Source organism: Neofelis nebulosa, chromosome 14, assembly GCF_028018385.1.
Source record: "Neofelis nebulosa isolate mNeoNeb1 chromosome 14, mNeoNeb1.pri, whole genome shotgun sequence".
Taxonomy (NCBI): Eukaryota; Metazoa; Chordata; class Mammalia; order Carnivora; family Felidae; genus Neofelis; species Neofelis nebulosa.
In genome coordinates this window covers 5,358,572-5,380,719 of record NC_080795.1, presented here as the reverse complement: position 1 = coordinate 5,380,719, position 22,148 = coordinate 5,358,572, and the positions used below count along the sequence as shown (strand labels likewise).

Genomic DNA, 22,148 nt, shown 5'->3' with positions numbered 1-22,148 from the left:
GTCAACACGGCTAAATGATAGTAATTTCAGGAAAACTTAATAAAATATAATGACATATAAAATGTAATGACATGTTCATACCAGAATTATTTCCTATAGCCAAATGGTAGAAACAACCCAACTGTCCACCAGTGGATGAAGAAACAGAATGTGGTATATCCATACAATGGGATATTATTTAGCTTTGTCTGGAAGGAAATTCTGACCATAATACGGAGGAGCCTCGAGGGATAGATATGCTAAGGGAAATAAACCAAACACAAAGGACAGATATTTATACCATCCCAATTACACAAGGTACCTAGAAGCGTCAGGTTCATAGAGACAGAAAATAGGATAGTTACCCAAGGCTGGGGGGTGAGGGAGGGTTGAGTTCATTGTTTATTGGCTGCAGTTTCATTCTGGGATGATGAAAAACTTCTGGAGATGGGTAGTGGTCATGGTTGCGTGGCAGTGTGAATGACCTAATGCCACTGAATCATTCACTTCAAAATGTGTTAAAACAGTAAGCTTCATGTGTGTTTATAATAATTAAACAGTAAATTAAATATTTTAATGTCGCTCTCATAATCAGAAAGCTCTTATGGGCTACATTTAGTTTTTTGTATCCCCCAAATCCGGAATGTATTTATTTTTTCTTACAGATAAAACCAGAAGAGTATCAAAAGAGTAATACATTTTAGTAGCAAAGAGGATATATTATTGCAGTGCACGGGTGGTTCAGTATTTGGAAATTTATTAATATAATTAATTGCCTCAGTCATTAATACGGGAGAAAGCAGAGAGTCGTGTTAAATTGTCCACATGAGACATGTTAAAATTCAGCAGCTCTTCCTTTTTTTTTTTTTTTTTTTTTTTTTTTTTTAATTAAGTAGGCTCCACACCCAATGTAGGGCTTGAACTTATGATCCTGAGATCAAGTTACACACTCTGCTGACTGAGCCAGCCAGGCACCCCCAGCAGCTATTCCTAACAAGTAAACTAGCTCTACAAGGAAACAAAATAAATAAGATACAGAATTGGCCAAATATAGAAAATAATCCGCTTTCAAATCAGCAAAACATTAGAGCCATTTTTGCATAAATCGCCATCCAACTATGAAGTATTCTTTTGGAACTGAGAAATGTACTGAAATGAGAAAATGAAAATGAAAATGAAGTGGTAAAATTAATGGAAGAAAGTGAAAAACATCCATTTTAGTTGATGATACGGTTGTATATTTGGAATGTTCAAGAGGATTTAATAAAACTCTATCAAGAATTTTGATAAGGTGGCTTGGATATGTGATAAATATATAAACATTCACATTTCTTGGTACTGGGCCCTGCTTTGGAATAGAAATGGAAAATACATTACAGTCTCAGTAGCAAGAAAAAATACATAACATGCTATTTAAGAACATAAATTATAAATCAATGAAAAGACATACTGTTCTTAATATTTCCAATCATAATGTTAATATATTCATGCACTTAATGAATTGCACTCAAAGTTGCCACGATGAAGCATTTTTGCTTTGGAGAGTGAGGAGGAGCTCTTGAGTTTTTTTGTTCAGTTTGTTTTAAATAAAGTGGACTTTAAGTTTATGGGGAAGGTTCAGTGTCCAGGAATATCTAGGAAAGTTAAGAGAAATAAGAATGGAAGGTAGAGGAAATAACGTGTCTTTCTCAGATTTTAAAACACGCTTCAGAGCTACTGTAACCCAAACCATGAATATGTCAGTGCATTTTAAAAGGAAGTAGAGGTGCTACAACCATGACAGGAGTGCGACCTTCTAGATTCACCTTGCCAGAGTTGAAATTTGGTCACCCCAATTGTGGTGTGACCTTGGACTCAGATACCTTCATTAGTAAGATTAATAATAGATTTTTGTTTACTGAGTTATGTACATATTAGGAAATGCACAAATTATGGGGCGGCTGGCTGGCCCAGTCGGCTAAGTGTCCAACTTCAGCTCAGGTCGTGATCTCGCGGTCTGTGGGTTCGAGCCCCGCGTCGGGCTCTGTGCTGACAGCTCAGAGCCCGGAGCCTGCTTCCGATTCTGTGTCTCCCTCGCTCTCTCTCTGCCCCTCCCCCGCTCATGCTCTGTCTCACTCTCAAAAATAAACATTAAAAATCAAAAAAAAAAAGTACAAATTATCGCACATTCATTTTTAGCACATTTTCACAAAGTGAAATTTTAAAATATGGTGTCACCCCAAGAAGTCCTCCTTCATGCGTTCTCCCAGTCATTATCGCTTTTCCATAAAATCAACCAGTATCCTGACTTTAAAACCATAGGTTGCTTTGCTTCTTTTAGAACCTTAAATAAATGGAATTATAGTTTGTTTTCTATTGTGTCTGGCCTCCTTCATTCGTCTTATGTTCCTGAGATTCGTTCACGTGATTGCACGCGTTAATGGTTTGTATTCATTGCTGAGCAGTTTTCCGTTGTCCAGATATGCCACGGCTTATTTATCTACAGATACTGTTTCAGGTTTTAGACTGTTGGGGCTCAGGCTGCTGTGAATATCTTTGCACGTTGTTTGCTAACGTGCTGCTGGCGTTCGAAGTGGTTGTACCCACCCTCAAATGTTCTGCTTGCTCAACAAACTCACTGATACTTGGTTTTCTTGGTGCTTTTAATTTTAGTCATACTGATGGGTGGGAGGCCATTGTAATTTAGTTTGCATTTGTTTGATAATTAATAAGGATGAGCAGGTTTCCATATGTTTATGAGACTCTTCGTATCCGTTTTGTGAAGTTATTCTTCTAATTTCTTAATTATTCGTTATTGGGTTGCTAATTTTTATGTAATTAATTTAGAGTGGACTTCATATCATCTTTATATAAGCTGTGTATTTAAATGCTGAAAATACCTTCTGCCACCCTGTTGCTTGCCTTTTGCCTTTTCATTCAACTAATGACGTGTTGTGATGAATTAAAATTCTTCGTTTAATGTCCACTTTATCAAAGTTTTGCTCTTGGGTCTTATTTAAGGAACACGTGCTTATCTCAGAGATACGAAGGCAGCCGCCAGGGTAGAGGTGCTGGTGTGTGTCTGCTATGCTGTCTTCCACGAGCGCTCCTTTTTAGAAAAACGTCTGTTACATTTGGATCTGTAGTCACCCATAATTGATTTTCATATTGTAGTAAAAATGGAAAATTCACTTGATGAATCAAGCACTGTACCTTTTAAATTTTAATAATGTGTATTGACCTCCTCATACCTTTATGAGATGTAAAGATACTTCTATTCACCCCTATATGAGTATATAAAGAAACTTCATCTTATTGCATGCTAAATGGATTGCGTTGTATAGACGCACATAATTTCTTGGTAGACAGTGAGGTGGGTTTTATTTCATTTGATAGTTGAAATAAAGAACCTTTTAGTGTTTTTTTGTTCATTTCTTTAAGCTTTCTTTTATAGGGTAAGTTTCTACAAGATGAATCACTGCCAGACAATAGATGCCGTTTTACTTTTAATAGTTATCGTTGAATTGTCCTCTGTAGATGCTCCACCAACATATAGTCCCAGCGGCGGTGAGTTAGGAGTTTCTTCCTCCTTACTGTCGCAACAACAAACCGTAGTGATAAGATAAACTAAAACGTTGCCTTGTCATGCTTTGTTTAAAATATATTTACACTGCATTCATGCATACAGGTAAATATACATATGCAAACACTACCTTCTTTTACTGTGTTTCTTCCTTTTCGATACAGGAAATGTATGAAGTTGCCAAGAAACTTTGCTCTTTCTGTGAGGGTCTGGTCCATGATGAACACCTTCAACACCAAGGCTGGGCTGCAATCATGGCCAATCTGGAGGACTGTTCAAATTCTTACCAAAAGCTACTTTTCAAGTTTGAAAGTATTTATTCAAATTATCTGCAATCCATAGAAGACATCAAGTTAAAACTTACTCAGTATGTTTGCCATTAAAATGGATAAAACGTTTGGTTAAAGTACCTTCTCAGTTGTTTTAGTAACTGATTTCATTTCTAATAATTGCTTGTATAATACTTGTTCATTTTTTGAGACTTTTATGATGACTGACGGATTCTGAAATTTTAAAATTATGGTCAATTTTATTCACCACCTGTTTTATGGATCTCCCACATTTCTTTTTCTTACCTTGTTTTCTTTATGTAAAGGGCTTAAGAGACTTTGGAAATCATTTACAAACCCAAGAATCTTTGCCTCTTTCTTGCCCTGCTACCAACTTTACACTAAAGGCAAAATATAAACATAACACATCTAATGGAAATGGAAAAGTTTTCAAACATTTGGCAATCAAGGAAAATTTTGTTTTCCTCTTTAAATACTGCCATATGATGTAGGCTTGCTGAGATGGAAAGAAGCCATTGTGTTCTAGCTGGCGTTTAGGGGGTTTTCTGGTTCTTTGCATATAAGCACATCTGATAGCTAGTGGTTGTTTTGGAAAAGGGCTATAATGAATATAAAAACATAGCAATAATTCAGCATGAATGTAGCCTCTTTTGTGTGTGTTTGCTTTCAATTCTCTACATTCATTTTTTCATTTGTTTTTACATTTTTTGTTAACGTTGAATTGAATTGGAGAGAAGTAACATCTTTCTAATTCAAATGAACCTTATTCAGATTTTTTATTTTGAGGTATGAGTTAGATTTTGGCTTTGCCAATAGGACAGATCTCGGGAAGGAAGGGAGTGATTACTTAAAGACTAGAAAGTTTTTAAGAGTTTGTTTATGTGACAGCCTTTTCAACTGACTGTTGTTTGGAAAGTTCTCTTAGATACATTAGTTTCATGTAAGAGCTTAAAGCATTTCACAGATGTTTTACAGCAATCAAATCATCATCACTTCATCTTTCCCATAGTTTTCGACAGCATACATCTACCTGTCTATAGGGTGTAATGAACGTGAGCGTTACCTTAATCTTTATTAGGACTGTTAATTTTATCCTGTGCTTTCAGCTTATCAAAAAATACTTGATTGCCTGAAGGGACTGTTGTGGTAAATCATTTTTGTAAATTTGAATTTTTATGTCTTAAGGTTCGATGAAAACCCACTGTTCACTTGTTAAGTATAAGCTGGCCACCTTTACTCGAGAGTGGTATTTTAATGTGTTCGTGCGTTAGTTAACCTCTAACTAGGTTTCTTTTAAAGAACATAGACTATGTATTTATAATGTAAAAAATAGATGGTAATATTTATGTGTGTAACAATTAAATGCTATTTCTTTGAAAATGCTAGTCTCTAACTGGAGCAGTCCCGTTATTTTACTGACAGATCTTTTGTATTTTAAGTTTAGGAACTGCGGTTTCAGTCATGGCCAAGATTCCGCTGTTGGAGTGCCTAACCAGACATAGTTACAGGGAGTGTTTGGGAAGACTGGATTCTTTGCCTGAACATGAAGGCTCAGAAAAGGCTGAAATGAAAACCTCCACTGAACTGGTGCTCTCTCCTGATATGCCTAGAACAACTAACCAGTCTTTGTTAACCTCATTTCACAAGTCAGTGGAACAAGTAGCCCCAGATACCACAGATGCTGAAAGTGGAAAAGAAATGAGGGAATCTTGTCAAAGTACTGTCCCGCAGGATGAAACTTCAGTAGATGCTAAAGACGGTGATCTGCCTTTTTTTAATGTTTCTTTGTTAGACTGGATAAATGTTCAAGATAGACCTAATGATGTGGAATCATTGGTCAGGAAATGCTTTGATTCCATGAGCAGAGTAAGTCATGTTAATTTGATATTTCTTGTGTCATTTCAACTATTTGAAGTTACGTTATTTATACTAAATATTTTATATGATGGGCCAATGGTATTATGTTATAAGTAGAAATAATGAGCCTTGGCGTGAGACTTCAAGGATTCACCCTTGGATAAATCAAGGATAAATCAGGTCTTTTCACTTGTAACCTTATTTATGAATGTACAGTAAATTTGTGATGACTATTCGAGGTCAGAGATGTAAAATTTGTCCTGAAGTTCAGAGCCTTGAAGTGTCTACTCAAATGGTGAAGGTTTCGGTGGTAACAAGTTTGCAATATTTTTTTTCTGACCTTGTAATATTACTTAGATGTTTTAATATCTCCTATTCTTTCATTTGTTCCTACAGCGAGGCTCGTACTTCTACTAGGTAAAACTTGAACAGTCTTAACGTCTTCATTCTTATGCCTTAAGTACTGAGCTGTCTGTAAATATAAGTAGATAGGTAAATGGTAATTTTTGGCCACCTCTAGCCTACCATATTTCTTAATTTAATAATGGATCAGATATTCACATTTATAAATGCTATAGAACTTTCAAGGTTTTTTTGGAAAATATGAAAGATACAATATTTGATTTTTATAATTAAACTTTTTTTAGGAGGGAGAATGATTTACATTTCAGTGAAATATACAAATTCTTGAGTGGTTAGGCCACAGAGTAATGCCACCCCAGAGAAGACACTGAACGTTTTCATCTCCCTGAAAACCTTGTGTATGTCATTCCAATCACCATCCCCCCTTGAGGGAGGTCTTTCTGACTTCTAAAAGAAACTTTAAATACCATATCTGCCTGAAATATTTTGAAATTCAAAATTTAGACATTGTGTTCTTGGTTGTATTTCATAATTATAATGAGCTTGTATTTTGGATTAAGTCCTCCCCCGAATATACTTACAAAGACTTTTCAGCATGGGAAATAAATATCTTTTAAAATGTGATCCATAAGCTGATGGAAAATCTTTGAAGTCAGAAAGGAAGTTGATGGGGCACGTGTTTCAGTAATACAGAAATAATGAAATAATATTTTGAAGTCAGCTATTGTCTAAAGATAACGAGCACAGTAGTTAACCATGTTTAAAAGGGAGCTCAATTGGAAAAGAGATTTGATCTTTGAACATTGAGAAAGGCAGTGCCTTGTCTGGGTTGCCTGGAAAATAGCACATTTCCTTTCAAAATGGAAAACCTAAAAAAAATAATAAATTCTAGGTTTCTTCTTAATTCTTTAACTGTCTACTTCCTTGATGACATCCTTTAAAGGAGGCATTTCTTTTTGGCCATTTATTATTTGTTAACAAAGAAAGCTTCAGTTAAGACATTTGCCAGGGCATGGGAATATATAATATATGATGTAAAGATTACTGACTAAAAGGAGTGAAAACTAGGGTTCCTGTTTAAAATGTTGACATTTTAGTAGTCTGAAAATTCCAATCTATGATTGTGGAAAGGCAAGCACGTGATTGTAATTAGGTGATTGAGATATCTATATATTCAAAAGGTTTTGAAATTGGCTTTGTGTTTGCATGGTTAAATGAAGTCCAGCACAGCCATGTAAGTTTTACTCATGTTACAAAACAAGGGGAAATAAACAATGATCCTTTCCTGGCTTAATGAAAATTCACAAGAGTTTATAGCTACCGAAAACAGAAGTTAGCTAGAGTAATATCACTGGGGTGTCATGTTATTGACCTGAATTAATGTTTACTTTCATAGTACATACCAACAATATCTGAAGTCTTTGTGGTACTTAACATGGCCATTATATTGTAAAAACAGAATATAAATTTTTATCTGTTTATAGTTACTTGTTATGAAACGAGTTAACGTAGCTTAAAATACTGCCTGTAATACGGCACTCTTTTAGTTGAGCATGCCCATTAGATTTAAAAAAGTTTCTTCAAAAGCAGTGAAAACCTATTTTGAAGAATTTGTTTATATATATCTGCCTGTATTTTACACAGTATGGGATGGTGTATTGGGATATACTGCATAATAAATTGCACTTGCCATGGTGTTTTTTATAAGGTTAATATTTTTCGTGGTAGTTTTGTGTATTTATTCTTAATACTACTAGTGGGATTCTAAAGACACATTGAACGGAGTGTAGGACTTCTCTCACGTCACAGGGTGCCTTCCTTTGATCTCACATTTGTTACGTAGTTGCACAAAACAGCTAACTAACCTGTTTGATTCTCTGATAGTAGTACTTTTTGCCAGTGAACTTTAAAATGTGCCAAGATTTGATGTTCCTCTTCTCAAAGCAAGTTCTGTTCGAAGCCTTCCTTTCTACATACCGATCCCAGTTTCAGCAGCATTTGTTAACATGTATTTCCAACTGGCAAAATCGAGTGTCTTCTTTCAGGAAACAAGTCAAGATGTAGGCGTTACGGAACTAGCCTAAGATTGGACATCAGAAGGGCTTAAATCCTGGCACTGCCTTTATGGATTGCCCCTGCCCATCTATATGGCATTGGAATCCTGTTTTATAATACTTGGGGGATTCTCACAACCTACCTTTTCCCCTCACGTACCAAGAAAAATTTCGAGTTGTTTCTGCGTTTTTGTGTACTCACATATTTTCTTAGGTCGTAGTGTGTTCATATTAGAACGAATGTTGGATATTCTAGTTCAGGTTATACCACAAAAGGCAAACGTTCATATATCTGATGATGAATAATTGGAAACATGCACATTGAGCTCATTTCTAAGCTGTTCAGAATAATACCAGTGTAATTTATTGACTTTTGGTTTAGTATTTCATTCATGATTCTTGTGATATTATTGGAATATTGTTTATGCAATGGGCATGCATTTAGAGGTGGGATGGAAAGAATGGTGAGGATGAGAAAATGTTATTTTCTTCTCTTCTAAGACAACAATAACGTTAGTCTTTGTAGATGTCGGTGGAAGAGTCCAAGAGGGACAAATAGTGGAAGACCGTGTTCGGTTGCTGAAAATTTGCTAAATAATTATTAGTAGGATTCTGTGGTTTAAAATACTATTTTAAAAAATTGTTCCAGAGACTCTATTTGGAATTTTTATTTTTTATTACTTGTGGACAAATGGAATAAACCATTAAGTAGAGTAAGATTTTAGGAAGTCAAGTTACATAGCCTGTGCTCAAGTGATTCACAAAATGCTCTTCCATATTAATATTGTCAGTGTAGTTGCATCGTACTTTCAATGAATTAGGAAATACAGAACTATCAGAATTAGGAGCTCTGGTTTGGGGGTTGTTTTTTCTTCTTTAAATCATCTCTGTCTGAAGTCTTTGTGTAGTTGTAATTTTGTACAGGCTAAAAATTTGAATATTTTAATCCTTTCTTTAGCTTTTTATCGTCTTAATGATTTATAGCTAGTCTTTGGTTTGTACATTATCTCGGGTCAGAAATGAATACAGATTAGACTCAGTTACCATGAAATTAAGAAAAGTGAGGAAATGTTAATGTACGCACAAGTTTTCATTAATAGGCAGATGGCTGCCTGTATTTAAGTAGTGACTCTGTTAACTTTTTTGTAGTGTTACAAATGCAGCCTCTTATAAATTACACTGGATTATTGATAATAACAATAAAATAGCTGAGTTTTAACTGCTTTTGTATGTCCTGTCTGTACCAAACACTGTACGTTGAATAATTTATGGTCCCTTTGATTGTAGAGATTAGGGAAGGCATCATGAAGGAGGCAATATTTGACTAGGACAGAGATGGGCTTTTCAACAGCTAGGCAGGATAATCAGTATGAACAGAGATCAGAGCTAGAGAAACACAGGGCTTGTCTGGATGTAATGAGCAATTCAGTTTGAAAAGAGGATAGGCCTGGAAGGATTTACTCATATCCGGCCAATCACTGAAGCCTTCATTGTGTGCTATGTTTTTTGGATGTCATCGTGGGCAGAGGGAAGCCATTTGGGTATTTCAACAGGAGACAACTATAATTAGAAATAGAAGATACTGTGGTTGATACTCACACGGAGATATTATTAGGAAGGTGTCAGAAACAGGCTGAAAATGTATGAGAACGATCAGACATTACAAAAGGGTTGGGAGCTTCATAGAAATTATGCTTCATTCTGAAATCACACAAGACATAGTAAAAACGGGCTAAGTACTAAGTCCTGGATCATCCGTGTTTATGGAACGAGAAAACAGGAGCCAGAGAAGGGAACTGTGGAAGAACCGGTGAGGTGATGCCCGAAAGCTTCCGGAGTTCCGGAGACGACATGTGAAAACCACTGCCAGTGTATTCTTTCAAGGGAAGGGGAAGGGTGTAGAGAGAGATTTGTTAGGTTTCATGAATTCCAGAAAATTTGTGGGAGAGTAAGAAAGTTGGGTTGATCAAGCAGATTTCTTTAGGAGATAGAGGCTGAAAATAAAGATATCTGTAGGAGGGAATTAAGTTTGAAGATGTTGATACATTTTGAGGGAAATTGTGTTTTTAACTCTGCTTTATTTTATAAGACCATGAAAATAACATTTACGGTGTGACACTGAGGACTGATGAAATTGCATCGATTGGAAGGTAGAATTCCAGGAATTCTGCCTTCCAATTCCAATTTCCAATATACTTCCTGGAATTCCTAATTATGTATTCCAGTATAATCAGTAATTTTTTATTAACATAATTCTCTTGCTCTCAGTTTTGTGAAAGTATAACTTAGATTCCCGTGCACTTACTTTTCTGTATTTTTCAATTTTTTTTTTCCTCTGAAGCTGTGTATCAGAGTAGTGAGAAATGTATTTTAAAGTATTTGCTGGAAACTTCATTCATATCTTTTGTTGTTGTTCAGCTTGATCCAAGGATTATTCGACCATTTATAGCAGAATGCCGTCAAACTATTGCCAAACTTGATAATCAGAATATGAAAGCCATTAAAGGACTTGAAGACCGGCTCTATGCCCTGGACCAGATGATCGCTAGCTGCAGCCGACTGGTGAATGAACAGAAGGAACTCGCTCAGGTGCCCATTCCAAACTTCTCTTGGGAAAAGCTGTTTGTAGTTTCTCTACCAGTATTTTATGTGCGATATCAGTCTGCTGTGCACCATCATTTCACCTCATCCTTCACTGTTAAGGAAGATGGCGTGTTCTTAATGTTCAGGTTTGATAAAATAAAGCAAGCCGAGATCACTTCAGGTAGTAACTGAAAGATAAACCGTGAAAATGTTGTGTGCGGCTGGGGAAAAAACATACGTGGAAGGAGCATGATAAAACAGCCCTTGTACTAAACACTTGAGTACTTCCTGCTCCCCCCTCAAAAGACTACAAAAGAATAAATGAGATTTCTTTCCTTTTTCTTTTTTTAATGTTTGTTTATTTTTGAGAGAGAGCAAAAGACAGAGTGCGAGCAGGGGAGGGGCAGAAAGAGGGAGACACAGAATCCGAAGAAGGCTCCAGGCTCTGAGCTGTCAGCGCAGAGCCCTGTGTGGGGTTCGAACCCACCAGCCGTGAGATCACGACCTGAGTTGAAGTCGGACAGTTAACTGACTGAGCCACCCAGACGCCCCAGAATAAATGAGAAAAGAGTTGACTTGTATAATCTTGATTCTCACACACACTTTTCTAGTTTAACTTTCCTCTGCCAGTATTTTCCCTCCAAATGTGTTCTTACATTAGAACGTACAAATCATTTTAAGTGGGTACTAATGTTTTGCTTCACCTGCATGGCATTATACGCAGTGTGTTGTAGGTGGATAAAACATGTATATCCTTGCTTTATTCTTTTTAAATAAAGTTTAAAATACTTAATTGCATTTTTATAGTTTCTTAATTGAATTCATCTGTAATTCACAGACTCTCCTTTTTTTGTTTGATCGTGTATCCAGCCACCGTGTGAACTGGATCCCTTTATGTTGTGCATTTACACTGACTTTGAATCCTAGTACGCTGCTGAGTAGAATGTGATAATGGTGTCCTTGTTTAATTTCTGATCTACAGGAAGGATTATTTCACAATTATAATGTTTCTAGTAGTTTATTTTTTCTCCTTGTCCTAATAGAAACCTTTCATCAAATTAAGAAAGTTAATAGCTTCTAATCTTGAACCATCCTTGGATTCTTGGAATAAACTCAACATGGTCATAATATGTTGTCTTTTTTAACATTTTGGTAAACTGAATTATATTCGTGTGTGTGTGTGTGTGTGTGTGTGTGTGTGTGTGTGTATTTATTTATTTATTTATAGACAGAGCGAGAATGTGCACAAAGGAGGGGCAGAGAGAGGAGTGGGGAGAGAATCCCAAGCAGGCTCCGTGCTATCTTTGCTGACTTGGGGCACGATCTCAGGAACCTTGAGATCATGACCTGAGCCAAAATCAAGTCAGACACTTAACTGATTGAGTCACCCAGGCTCCCCTGTATGTATTTTTCATTTGGTACATATTTGTCAAGTTTGGGCATCAAGGTTTTGATGGCCTGCAAATAAGTTGAGAAATTTCTTAATTGGAACATTTAGTCCATTTATTTATTTATTTTTAATTTTTTTTTTTTTAACAGTTTTTAAATTTTTTTTCATGTTTATTTTGAGAAAGAGAGCACAGTCAGGGGTAGGGCAGACATGGAGGGAGAGAGAAAACCCCAAGGAGGCTCCACACTGTCAGCGCAGAGCCCGAGGCACGGCTTGAACCCGTGAACTGTGAGATCGTGACCTGCACCAAAATCAAGAGTTGGGCGCTTAACTGAGCTACCCAGGCGCTCCTACTTCATTTATTTAATGAAATTACTGAATATTTGTTTTTAAATCTACCATTTCCAATTTTTCTTCTTTTTTTTCCTTCAATTATGTCTGTGCTTTTGCCCTTTGGATTATTTTTATCATTTAAAAGTTTTTGTTTTTAAATATTTAGTATTCTGTCTTCCAGATTAGCTTTTTTCCTTTTAAGTAACACATGCATCCTTGTAAGTTTCATATGCATTAGAATATCCTGTAGTATCCTTTAGTAGCATATTTAGTTTTTGTCATTTGAAAATCTCGTTAAATCACCTTTATTTCTGAAAGGTGTTTTCTCCTGATACGGAGTCTAGGCTGTCGACAGTTTGTTTTTCGCACATTGCCTTTGGTTTGGTTGTTAACAGTTTTACAATAATATGACAGGATGTGGTTTTCTTTGTATTTCTGCTGCTTTGGGTTGGGCATATAGTAGTACTACGGGAAGCTGTGGCTTACTGACATGTCTTTTGGTAAAATTCCCAATCAGTTTCTCTTCACATTTTGCCTTTGCCTCACTCTTTCCCTTTTCCTTCGTTGGTTCCAGTTACACACGAATTAGACCTTTCATCTCATTCTTTGCATTTATTCTTACTTCCTGTATTTCCCATTTGTTATATCTATCTGTGCTTTATTCCGGATGTTTCCTTTTGACCTAACAATTGGGATTAATTTTTTTTCCCACTGAATAGCTGTTACTACGTCCATTTATTGATTTTTAGTTTTTGTTTGTTTTTTATCTCTACAATTTCAGTTTGGTTCTTTTGTTTATATAGTTTCAAATTATCTACCAAGATATTCTGTCTCATCTATCATCTCTTTGATGAAATTAACCATATAGTAATTTAAAAGTCTGTATCTGAGCTCCATGCTTGTGCCTATGTTTCTGTGGATGTTTTTGTTGTTTCTTATAATTAATGTGGTCTTGCCTTTTCATGTGCCATTAGGCATTATTTTTGATAAGAAAAGCCAAGGAAGCATGAAGCTTCTTCTAGAGAGAATTTGTGTGCGTGTTGAAAGGGCAGTTACAGTCTTAGATCATCTTAATCCAGTTTCAGGGATTTAGGTGATAGAAGTTGGTCTTCCAGTCCTTGTGTTAGCCAGTCTGCTTTTGTAGGATATAGCTTTGGGGGTACTAGGACAAAGTGTGTTCCATCATCCTTTTTTTTGGCTGGCACCGATCTCCAGTTTTTTATTTCATAGCTCTGTGAGAATGTCAGAAGGATTGCTTGTCTTTGAAAAAAATTTTTTTTAACGCTTACTCATTTTTGAGACACAGAGACAGAGCACGAGCAGGGAAGGGGCAGAGAGAGGGAGACACAGAATCTGAAGCAGGCTCCAGGCCTTGAGCTGTCAGCATAGAGCCCGACGTGGGGCTCGAATTCATGACCTGAGCCGAAGTTGGAAGCTCAACCGACTGAGCCACCCAGGCGCCCCAGGATTGCTTGTCTTTTTATTCTTAGTTTTGGACTCTCTTCAGGAATCAACACTTGTCCCTAGGCAAAGCATTCCTTAGTTGCCTAACTGGCCTCTCTCGGTTTCCTCCTCCTCCTTAGATACTGGCCCTTCTCCTTCACTGCTTTCTTAGGTCTCTAGTAACTAATGCCACAGGAAGCTTGGTCTGCATTACCATTAAATTACAATTTATCATTACTTGAGACAGCTCTGAATTCCTGAAATTTTGCTGTTTCTCCGATGTCATTCTTTTTCACTTTAACCCTTGATAGAATGAATCAAACAATTTAGTTAACCAACCAGACTTCTCTTGATGATTCTTCAGGTTCTTTCCAGTTTTTCAGGTTACAAACACTGTTTTAATATCCTAGCACTTCTCTGTCTTAACATGCATGTTCTAGTATTTCTTTAGAGACAGCCTCCAGTAATGGAATTGTTGGACTAGGGTGTTTGTGCATTTTAAATATTAATGAGTAATGTTATACCCTCCATAAAAGAAAAATCAATCAACACTCCCAGTAATTAATGAGAAGAGCTGTTTCCCTTATATCAGTGTTTCCCATCTATTTCCTCTATTTGGTTGGTTGCCAGCTTTTTATCCTAATGTTTTTCTGTAAGAATTTATTATATATGTAGTCTCGGTAATTCTTTGTCTATTGTAAATAATACAGATAACTGTCTTTCTCTTTGTTGATAGTGTTATAAAAATTGTTACACAGAAATTTTGAATTCTGCTGTAGTCAGATGTATTAGTCATTTTTCATATTTAATTTTATGAACTCCTCATTCCTTTAATGAGCCACCTTTGGGGGTGCCTGGGTAGCCCAGTTGCTTAAGTATCTGACTTTGGCTCAGGTCATGGTCTCACAGTTCATGAGTTCTGTCAGCACAGTGCCCACTTTGCATCCTCTGTCCTTCTCCCTGTCTCCCTGTCTCAAAAATAAATAAACATTTTTTAAAAAGTTTGAATCTCCGTATTTCTTTATAGCTATTTCCCTAATTGAATAAACCAGGGCTTCCAGTTTTCTTAGATTATCTATTTCGTCTCTTTGGTTCCTTCAAATCTCTTGGTGTGTGTAGGGTGTGTGTGTGTGTGTGTGTGTGTGTGTGTGTGTGTGTGTGTGTAAGTAATACTGTTTCTACAATCAGGCAGCTACAAGGAATGGTTTTACATATGGTTGTATTTTTTTTTTTAAATCTGTTGCTGATGTTATTCTCAGATCTGCATTGGATTCAGCAAATGGACTTGTGTCATACAAGGATATGTCATTTTTCTGGAAGTGTAGTTGCCGTGATGAAAGGCTAATGGTACTTTTTTATTGTCTTTAAAAAATGGAAGAAGGAGGGGAGCCTAGGTGGCTCAGTTGGTTGGGCGTTGTTGGACTTCTGTGCAGGTCATGATCTCGCAGCTCGTGAGTTCGAGCCAGTTCAGAGCCTGGAGCCTGCTTCAGATTCTGTGTCTCCCTCTCTCTCTGTCCCTCCCCCACTCACACTCTGTCTCCCTCTGTCTCTCAAAAATAAACATTAAAAAAAATTTTTTTTTAATGGAAGAAGGATTTCCTTTAGATTTGATCCTTTTTTGTTTGCTTTCCAGACCTGACCCTTAAACTTTCTTGAACCCAGACTGAAATAAAATTTAGTAGACATGTCCTATACTGTTCCTGTGAAAATTTGAAAATTAATTTTTGATGTCCTGTGGTGATAGAAGTACCCTGTCCAACCATCTTCTTTCCCCCTAATGTATCTGCAGCTTTTGCTAATATTTTAAGCTGTAGTAGCTTATAGAATTTAGCTTTTAGAACATTTTATCCTAACTAGTGATAATACTCCTACTTTAAAAAAATATGTTTTTCTTTGATTTTGATACCTGAAACATTATAGTCCTTTTTTGACGTTGAGGGGCAATTAAATTCTCATTTAATTATTCCTCAGTGAAATTTTTTGATGTTCCTGCATACTTTTTAACATTAAGTGTGTTACATATTCAGAACAAAACTGTAACATAGATGCAAATCAAGTCCCTAAGATTGATGGATGTCAGCTGGGCTTGCCTGCGTGAGGCCCTGAGATAAATTGACTTTAATAAGATAATTCTCAGTGCACTCATGAGAGACGGGAGATAACCTGTTGAGGTTAGGTGATATGTGCACATTGGAGCAACTTTTCACTCCCCTATTTTTATGTATTTGACTGTCACGGGATTCAGAGTCAAGGGTTTTAACTGAGACATCACTTCCACAGACAAGCTTTGTCTGATTTTGCAGTCTTGATCCGATTTATTTTCTCTTCGCATGTTGTTCTTAGCCTATGTCATAATCATATTTAAGTGATGGTGTGTGTTTTTTAAAAAGCACTTTCTTCTTGAAGAATATAAGCTCCACGCCAGCAGGACTGTAGTCTGTCTTTCTCATTGCCCTGTTCACAGTGCCTTGTCACTGTTCCTGACCCATAGTAGGTAGGCGATCAATACTTCTAGAATCAGAATTTGGGTTAGCATAGTCTTAAGTTTGTGAAATGTCAGAATTCTCTTTAATCTGGTCTGGAATCTTTCACATTTTATTTATAGATGTCTCATCTGTCCGTTTTGTTACATCTAATATTTTTTTTTCCCATTGCACATATTTTCTTTGCTTATCAGTATTTTGTTGAGAATGTGGTTGGTGAAAGTAGATAAATTCAGATTAATTGATTTGAGGAATTGATTTTAAATCTTGTGGAAACACAATTTTGTGTAGTTCATTTTATCTACATAGCAGTTCAATCTTCTAAGCATTCTTGAAGAGAAAGGAAAAGAAATGATAGAAGGAGATTTATTGTCTACATATCTTATATGATAAAGATCAGTTCAGGAAGCTTTAAGCGAGTAATTTTTTTAAAACCACAACACTTCTGGTGATGTTTATGGACCCTTCTATCTGGTCTGACAGAGAAACTTCACCAGGTCTGTGAACACTGGAGCCTTGAAAATTTATTCAGTATGTATTATTTCTTTAGCCATCTTCTTATCCTTAAGGATTATCAGCAAACTAAGAAAATAACAGGGGCGGCACCCGGGCAGCTCGGTGGGTTAAGCACCTGACTCTTGATTTCAGTCAGGTCATGATCTCATTATTTTGTGAGTTCAAGCCCTGCGTCAGGCTCTACACGCTGACAGCAGGGAGCCTGCTTGGGACTCTCTGTCTCCCTGTCTCTCTGCCCCTTCCCTGCTCACACTCTGTCTCTCTCTCGCTCTCTTTCTCTCAAAAATAAATAAATAACAAGGAATCTTCTTCCTAAACGAAAAGTTCACAGAATACATCTTGAGGGCAGTCGTAAATACTGTAGTAAACTAGCAAGTAGTTATATTTCTTTAGAACGTTGTCATGATTATTTAATTCTTATTAGATAATCTAGTGAAATTCAGAATTATGATATAGTTTAAGTTCTGCTTTCTATCCTCGCTCAGTCACCTATGTAATTTTCTTTTAAACATGTATGCGTCATGTAGCTATCAATCCTTATTTACACAAAAAATTAATACTACATGACATCAGAGATTATTCTGGTTTTTTTATTTACTTTTTTAAAATTTAAGCATAGTTGACATGCAATACTCTATTAGTTTTAGGTCTACAATGTAGTGACTGAACACTTCTGTACATTACTTGGTGCTTACCGTAATTAAGTGTAATCACCATCTGTCACCATATGACATTACGACAGTATTGTTGACTCTGTTCCCTCTGCTGTACTTTTCGTTCCTGTGACTTATTTTAAGAAGCTTGTACCTTGTAAGGATTTTTCTACTTAGTCTATTATACTAAGGATGGTGTAACAAATTTATTTTATTGAAAATGGATTTACATTTTTTCTTGCAACATTTGCATATATGTGCTCCCGCTTTCAGGAAGTTCTTTATTGATAGTCTAGAATTTAGTTTGGGGGATGGATGATGTAATTTACTTGGGTTCAGTAAAGAGTAGTTGAAAACTTACTAAGATTTTAACACGGTTGATGAAAGCGCAGTAAGTTTTTTTTTAATTCGGAAAAATATAGTCACAGTTGAGCATATAGCATATTGCAGCGGAAGTAAGATACACAATTACTGTTGAAATTGTCTTATTTGCAGATATTAAACCATTTTGACTTTATTTTAATGCACATCATTTAAATTCAAATGTGTTCTTGAAATTTAGAAAGACATGAAACAGAAAGGAGAGTGAGAACTACCAAAAGTTGGAAGACGTACTGTCGCCAGCCATATTGTTCCTAGAAGGATAATTATTTACAGCAGCAAGTATGGGAGTAGGGTGGACGTGCAAGTCCCGAAACTTGGATAGCACCTTAATTATTTAGAGAAGGAAAAAGAACCTACAAAAACAATAAAAATACTTAGTAATAACATCATCAGGATGTCTTTGGACCTTTTTTAAGTGTTTGCTGTTAGGTTTTGGTTAAAGTTTTGTACACACAACTACCTTTTTTTTTTTTTTTTTTAACATTTATTTTTTTGTTGTTTTTTGAGAGAGAGAGAGTGAGAGGGATAGAGAGAGGGAGACAGAGGATCCAAAGAAGGCTCGGCACTCGAGCCCACGAACCGTGAGATATGACCTGACCTGAGCTGAAATCAAGAATCAGACTCTTAACCTACTGAGCTACCCAGGCACCCCACAACTACCTTGTTTTAAATATGGCATATCTGTCTGAATTAATTTGTAGCCTAAACACAACTCCTACTTAACAAAATGATGCATATACCTATGAAAACAACTGAGTAAGGATAGCCAAGAAAAAGTACGAGAGTTATTTTTCTTACCAAATAATAAATCGCATTGTAAAATTACACACTTAAGGGGCTCCTGGGTGGCTCAGTTGGTTAAGCGTCCAACTTCAGCTCGGGTCACGATGTCGTGGTTTGTGAGTTCGAGCTCCGTGTTGGGCTCTGTGCTGACAGCTTGGAGCCTGGAGCCTGCTCTGGATTCTGTCTCTCCCTCTCTCTCTGCCCCTCCCCTGCTCGGGCTCTGTCTCTCTGTCTATCAATAATAAATACATATTAAAAAATTTTGTTTAATTACACATTTAAGTTATTGTTCTAACAATATTTGCACTCATCTATCTACCTACCTATCTGTCTATGTATCTATATATCTATCTGTATAGTAGAACAAAATATAGTCCAGAAATACTGGAGAGAGGAATGACTTTTCAATAAAAAGTGCAGTCAATTGATTGTTACTCATTTGGGGAAATGTACAAAATACTATTGAGTATCATAGAGGTTAGATTAAGTCAGTTATTTCATGGCTTAAAATCAGTGCCCATGTTTTATGTAATGTCATGCTCTGACTGACCCATGATGTCTTAGGAGTCTAGACACATAAGTTCCAGTTGTAATTTGACCAAGTGTAATCCTTGGACAAATCATTCTTCCCATTGGGTTTTTGTTGTTGTTGTTTTTTTTTAATCGCCTAGCATGAAAATGGAGTAGAATTAGATGAGCAGAGAGTTCTCAAAAACAATCTCTTTTTATGAACATACCTACATTCGGTAAAGTAGATTTTTAAAATCTTGTTTAAGGGTTGGCTGAGCTCCAACTCTTGATTTCGGGTCAGGTCATGATCTCATGTTTGTAAGTCCGTGCTGTCAGCACAGAGCCTGCTTGGGATTTCCTCGCTCGCTCTCTGCCCCTCCCATGTGGGTGCGTGCTCGCTCTCGCCGTCTCTCTCCCTCCCTCAGAATAAATGAACTTTAAAAAAAAAATCATGTTTGAAAGTAGAACAGTTCATGTTTAACAAAGATTTTTCCTCTTAAATGAATGTTGATGTCTTTCATGAAAGAAAGTTAATATCCTTTTCAATATTTTCTCTCGAAGGGATTTTTAGCTAATCAGATGAGAGCTGAAAACTTGAAGGATGCATCTGTATTACCTGATTTGTGCCTGAGTCACGCAAATCAGTTGATGATTATGTTGCAAAATCATAGAAAACTGTTGGATATTAAACAGAAGTGTACCACTGCCAAACAGGAGCTAGCAAATAACCTACATGTCAGACTGAAGTAAGTGACTCTGTTCCATCGAATCTAGGGTGGCTAGCATTGATTTTTAAAATTTCTACCACGTAATGGAGTCATTGTCTCTTACCATTACATTGAAATATTTGATTGGTTGATAAACTTGGGATTAGATCATTTTTATAGAGTTTGTGTGTCTCAATTTCATTCTATAGGTGGTGTTGCTTTGTGATGCTTCATGCTGATCAAGACGGAGAGAAATTGCAAGCTTTGCTCCGCCTCGTAATAGAACTGTTAGAAAGAGTCAAAATTGTTGAAGCTCTTAGTACAGTTCCTCAGATGTACTGCTTAGCTGTTGTTGAGGTTGTAAGGAGAAAAATGTTCATTAAACACTACAGGGAGGTACGCAAGTTGAATTCTGTTCTCGTTGTGTATGAGCCTTAATGAATTGGTGCGTGATACTAACGTCAGCTTTCCTCCTCTTAGTGGGCTGGTGCTTTGGTCAAAGATGGAAAGCGATTATACGAAGCTGAAAAGTCAAAAAGGGAATCCTTTGGGAAATTGTTTAGTAAGTGGTCTTCACTAATAAATTTATATGTGATGAAAAATGCTGTTTCTGTTTTGTAGGTATGAATGTATTATTATGTAGCATGTATGTGATATTAATTACAGGCAGATCTGGAGGAACATTGCTTTTAAGGTCTGTAGAGTTGAATCCATTGTTAAGATTCAAATATGAAGAATTGTCCATTTGTTTTTTTAAAAACCAGAGGGTTTTTTCCCCCCCGAAATAGAAAGTTATAAAATAACCATGTTGTTCATTTCTTTACACAGGGAAGTCCTTTTTAAGAAATCGTCTGTTTAAGGGATTGGACTCCTGGCCCCCGTCCTTTTGTGTATGTATTTTCTTTTTTCTTTTTCTTTTTTATTTATTTATTTATTTATTTATTTATTTATTTATTTATTAAATTTTTTTTTTTTAACGTTTATTTATTTTTGAGACAGAGAGAGACACAGCATGAACGGGGGAGGGGCAGAGAGAGAGGGAGACACAGAATCGGAAGCAAGCTCCAGGCTCTGAGCCATCAGCCCAGAGCCCGACGCGGGGCTCGAACTCACAGACTGCGAGATCGTGACCTGAGCTGAAGTCGGACGCTTAACCGACTGAGCCACCCAGGCGCCCCTTTAATTTATTTTTTAATGTTTGTTTATTTTTGAGAGAGAGGGTGAGCTCGAGTGTGAGCGGGGATGAGGCAGAGAGAGAGGGAGACACAGAATCCCAAGCAGGCTCCAGGCTCTGAGCTGTCAGCACAGAGCCCGACGCAGGGCTCAAACTCACGAACCATGAGGTCATGACCTGAGTTGAAGTCGGACGCTTAACTGACAGAGCCACCCAGGCACCCCTTGTGTGTATATTTTCTAACCGTGACTATATTTTGTATATGTTCAAACCTTTATTTCAGAAGGAGGGAGATTTTCAGAAACATGTAGGATTTTTTTTTTTATCAACGTAAAAACAGTTTTGGTTTTAAAAGCCAGTTGTCATTTAACTCTAAGATACATTCATAGTTTTCAGTCAAGGGTTTTCATAACCCAGGAGGATAAGCCATACCATACTGTTAAGCTGTTGATCGGTAGGAACAGATTTGCTTATTATGTTGCCCGTGTCCTTCCCCCTCCTCTTTCTCTCTCCCCTCCTTTTTCTCCCCGTCCCGGCCCCTTCTCGCCCTTCTGTCCTCTCCCCTTTTCATTGTCTTCACCACCACTGCTACCACCACCACCTCCGTCCTGTTTTATTCATTTGTTTACAGATCAGAAGAGGGTAGCTAGCTCTTGAGGTGGTCTTCATCGAACCCATGAGAAATACATTTGTGTTGTGAAACCAGGATTACCGGGGATCGATCATTTTATTTCATGAAAAAAATGATTCCACAGGGCAAAGAAGTTCGGGAAATGCTGTAGGTTTTTTTGTTGGTCTTCAGATACACTGCTTAGCTGTTAACCATGTTTGTATACTGCAGGATTTCTTAGGGCTTTAACTATGTAATTTTGAATATCTAAGAATAAGCGATGTAATGGGGTTCCCCACACTCTTTAATGAAGAACATCTTGACATTTCTAAATCTGGTTAGGTAATGAATCCAACAATTGGAGTTACTTTAACAGTTGTATTTCTCGGGGGGACCTGGGGGGCCCGGTCGGCTAAGCATCGGACTCTCGGTTCCGTTCAGGTTGTGATCTCACCGTTCCGTGAGTTCCAGCCC

General features: G+C 36.9%; 1 protein-coding gene across 4 annotated transcripts in view; it reads left to right on the top strand.

The window, feature by feature from the left end:
* RB1CC1 (RB1 inducible coiled-coil 1) overlaps window positions 1-22,148 on the top strand; it is a 92,849-nt gene that overhangs the window by 29,865 nt on the left and 40,836 nt on the right. For all 4 annotated transcript variants that reach the window (XM_058699554.1, XM_058699553.1, XM_058699555.1 and 1 more), the window contains exons 6-12: window positions 3,706-3,908; window positions 5,271-5,697; window positions 10,524-10,694; window positions 19,745-19,929; window positions 20,100-20,286; window positions 20,371-20,452; window positions 20,719-20,780. In XM_058699554.1, the coding sequence (XP_058555537.1) occupies window positions 3,706-3,908; window positions 5,271-5,697; window positions 10,524-10,694; window positions 19,745-19,929; window positions 20,100-20,286; window positions 20,371-20,452; window positions 20,719-20,780 (1,317 nt within the window). The remainder of the gene's footprint in view (window positions 1-3,705; window positions 3,909-5,270; window positions 5,698-10,523; window positions 10,695-19,744; window positions 19,930-20,099; window positions 20,287-20,370; window positions 20,453-20,718; window positions 20,781-22,148) is intronic.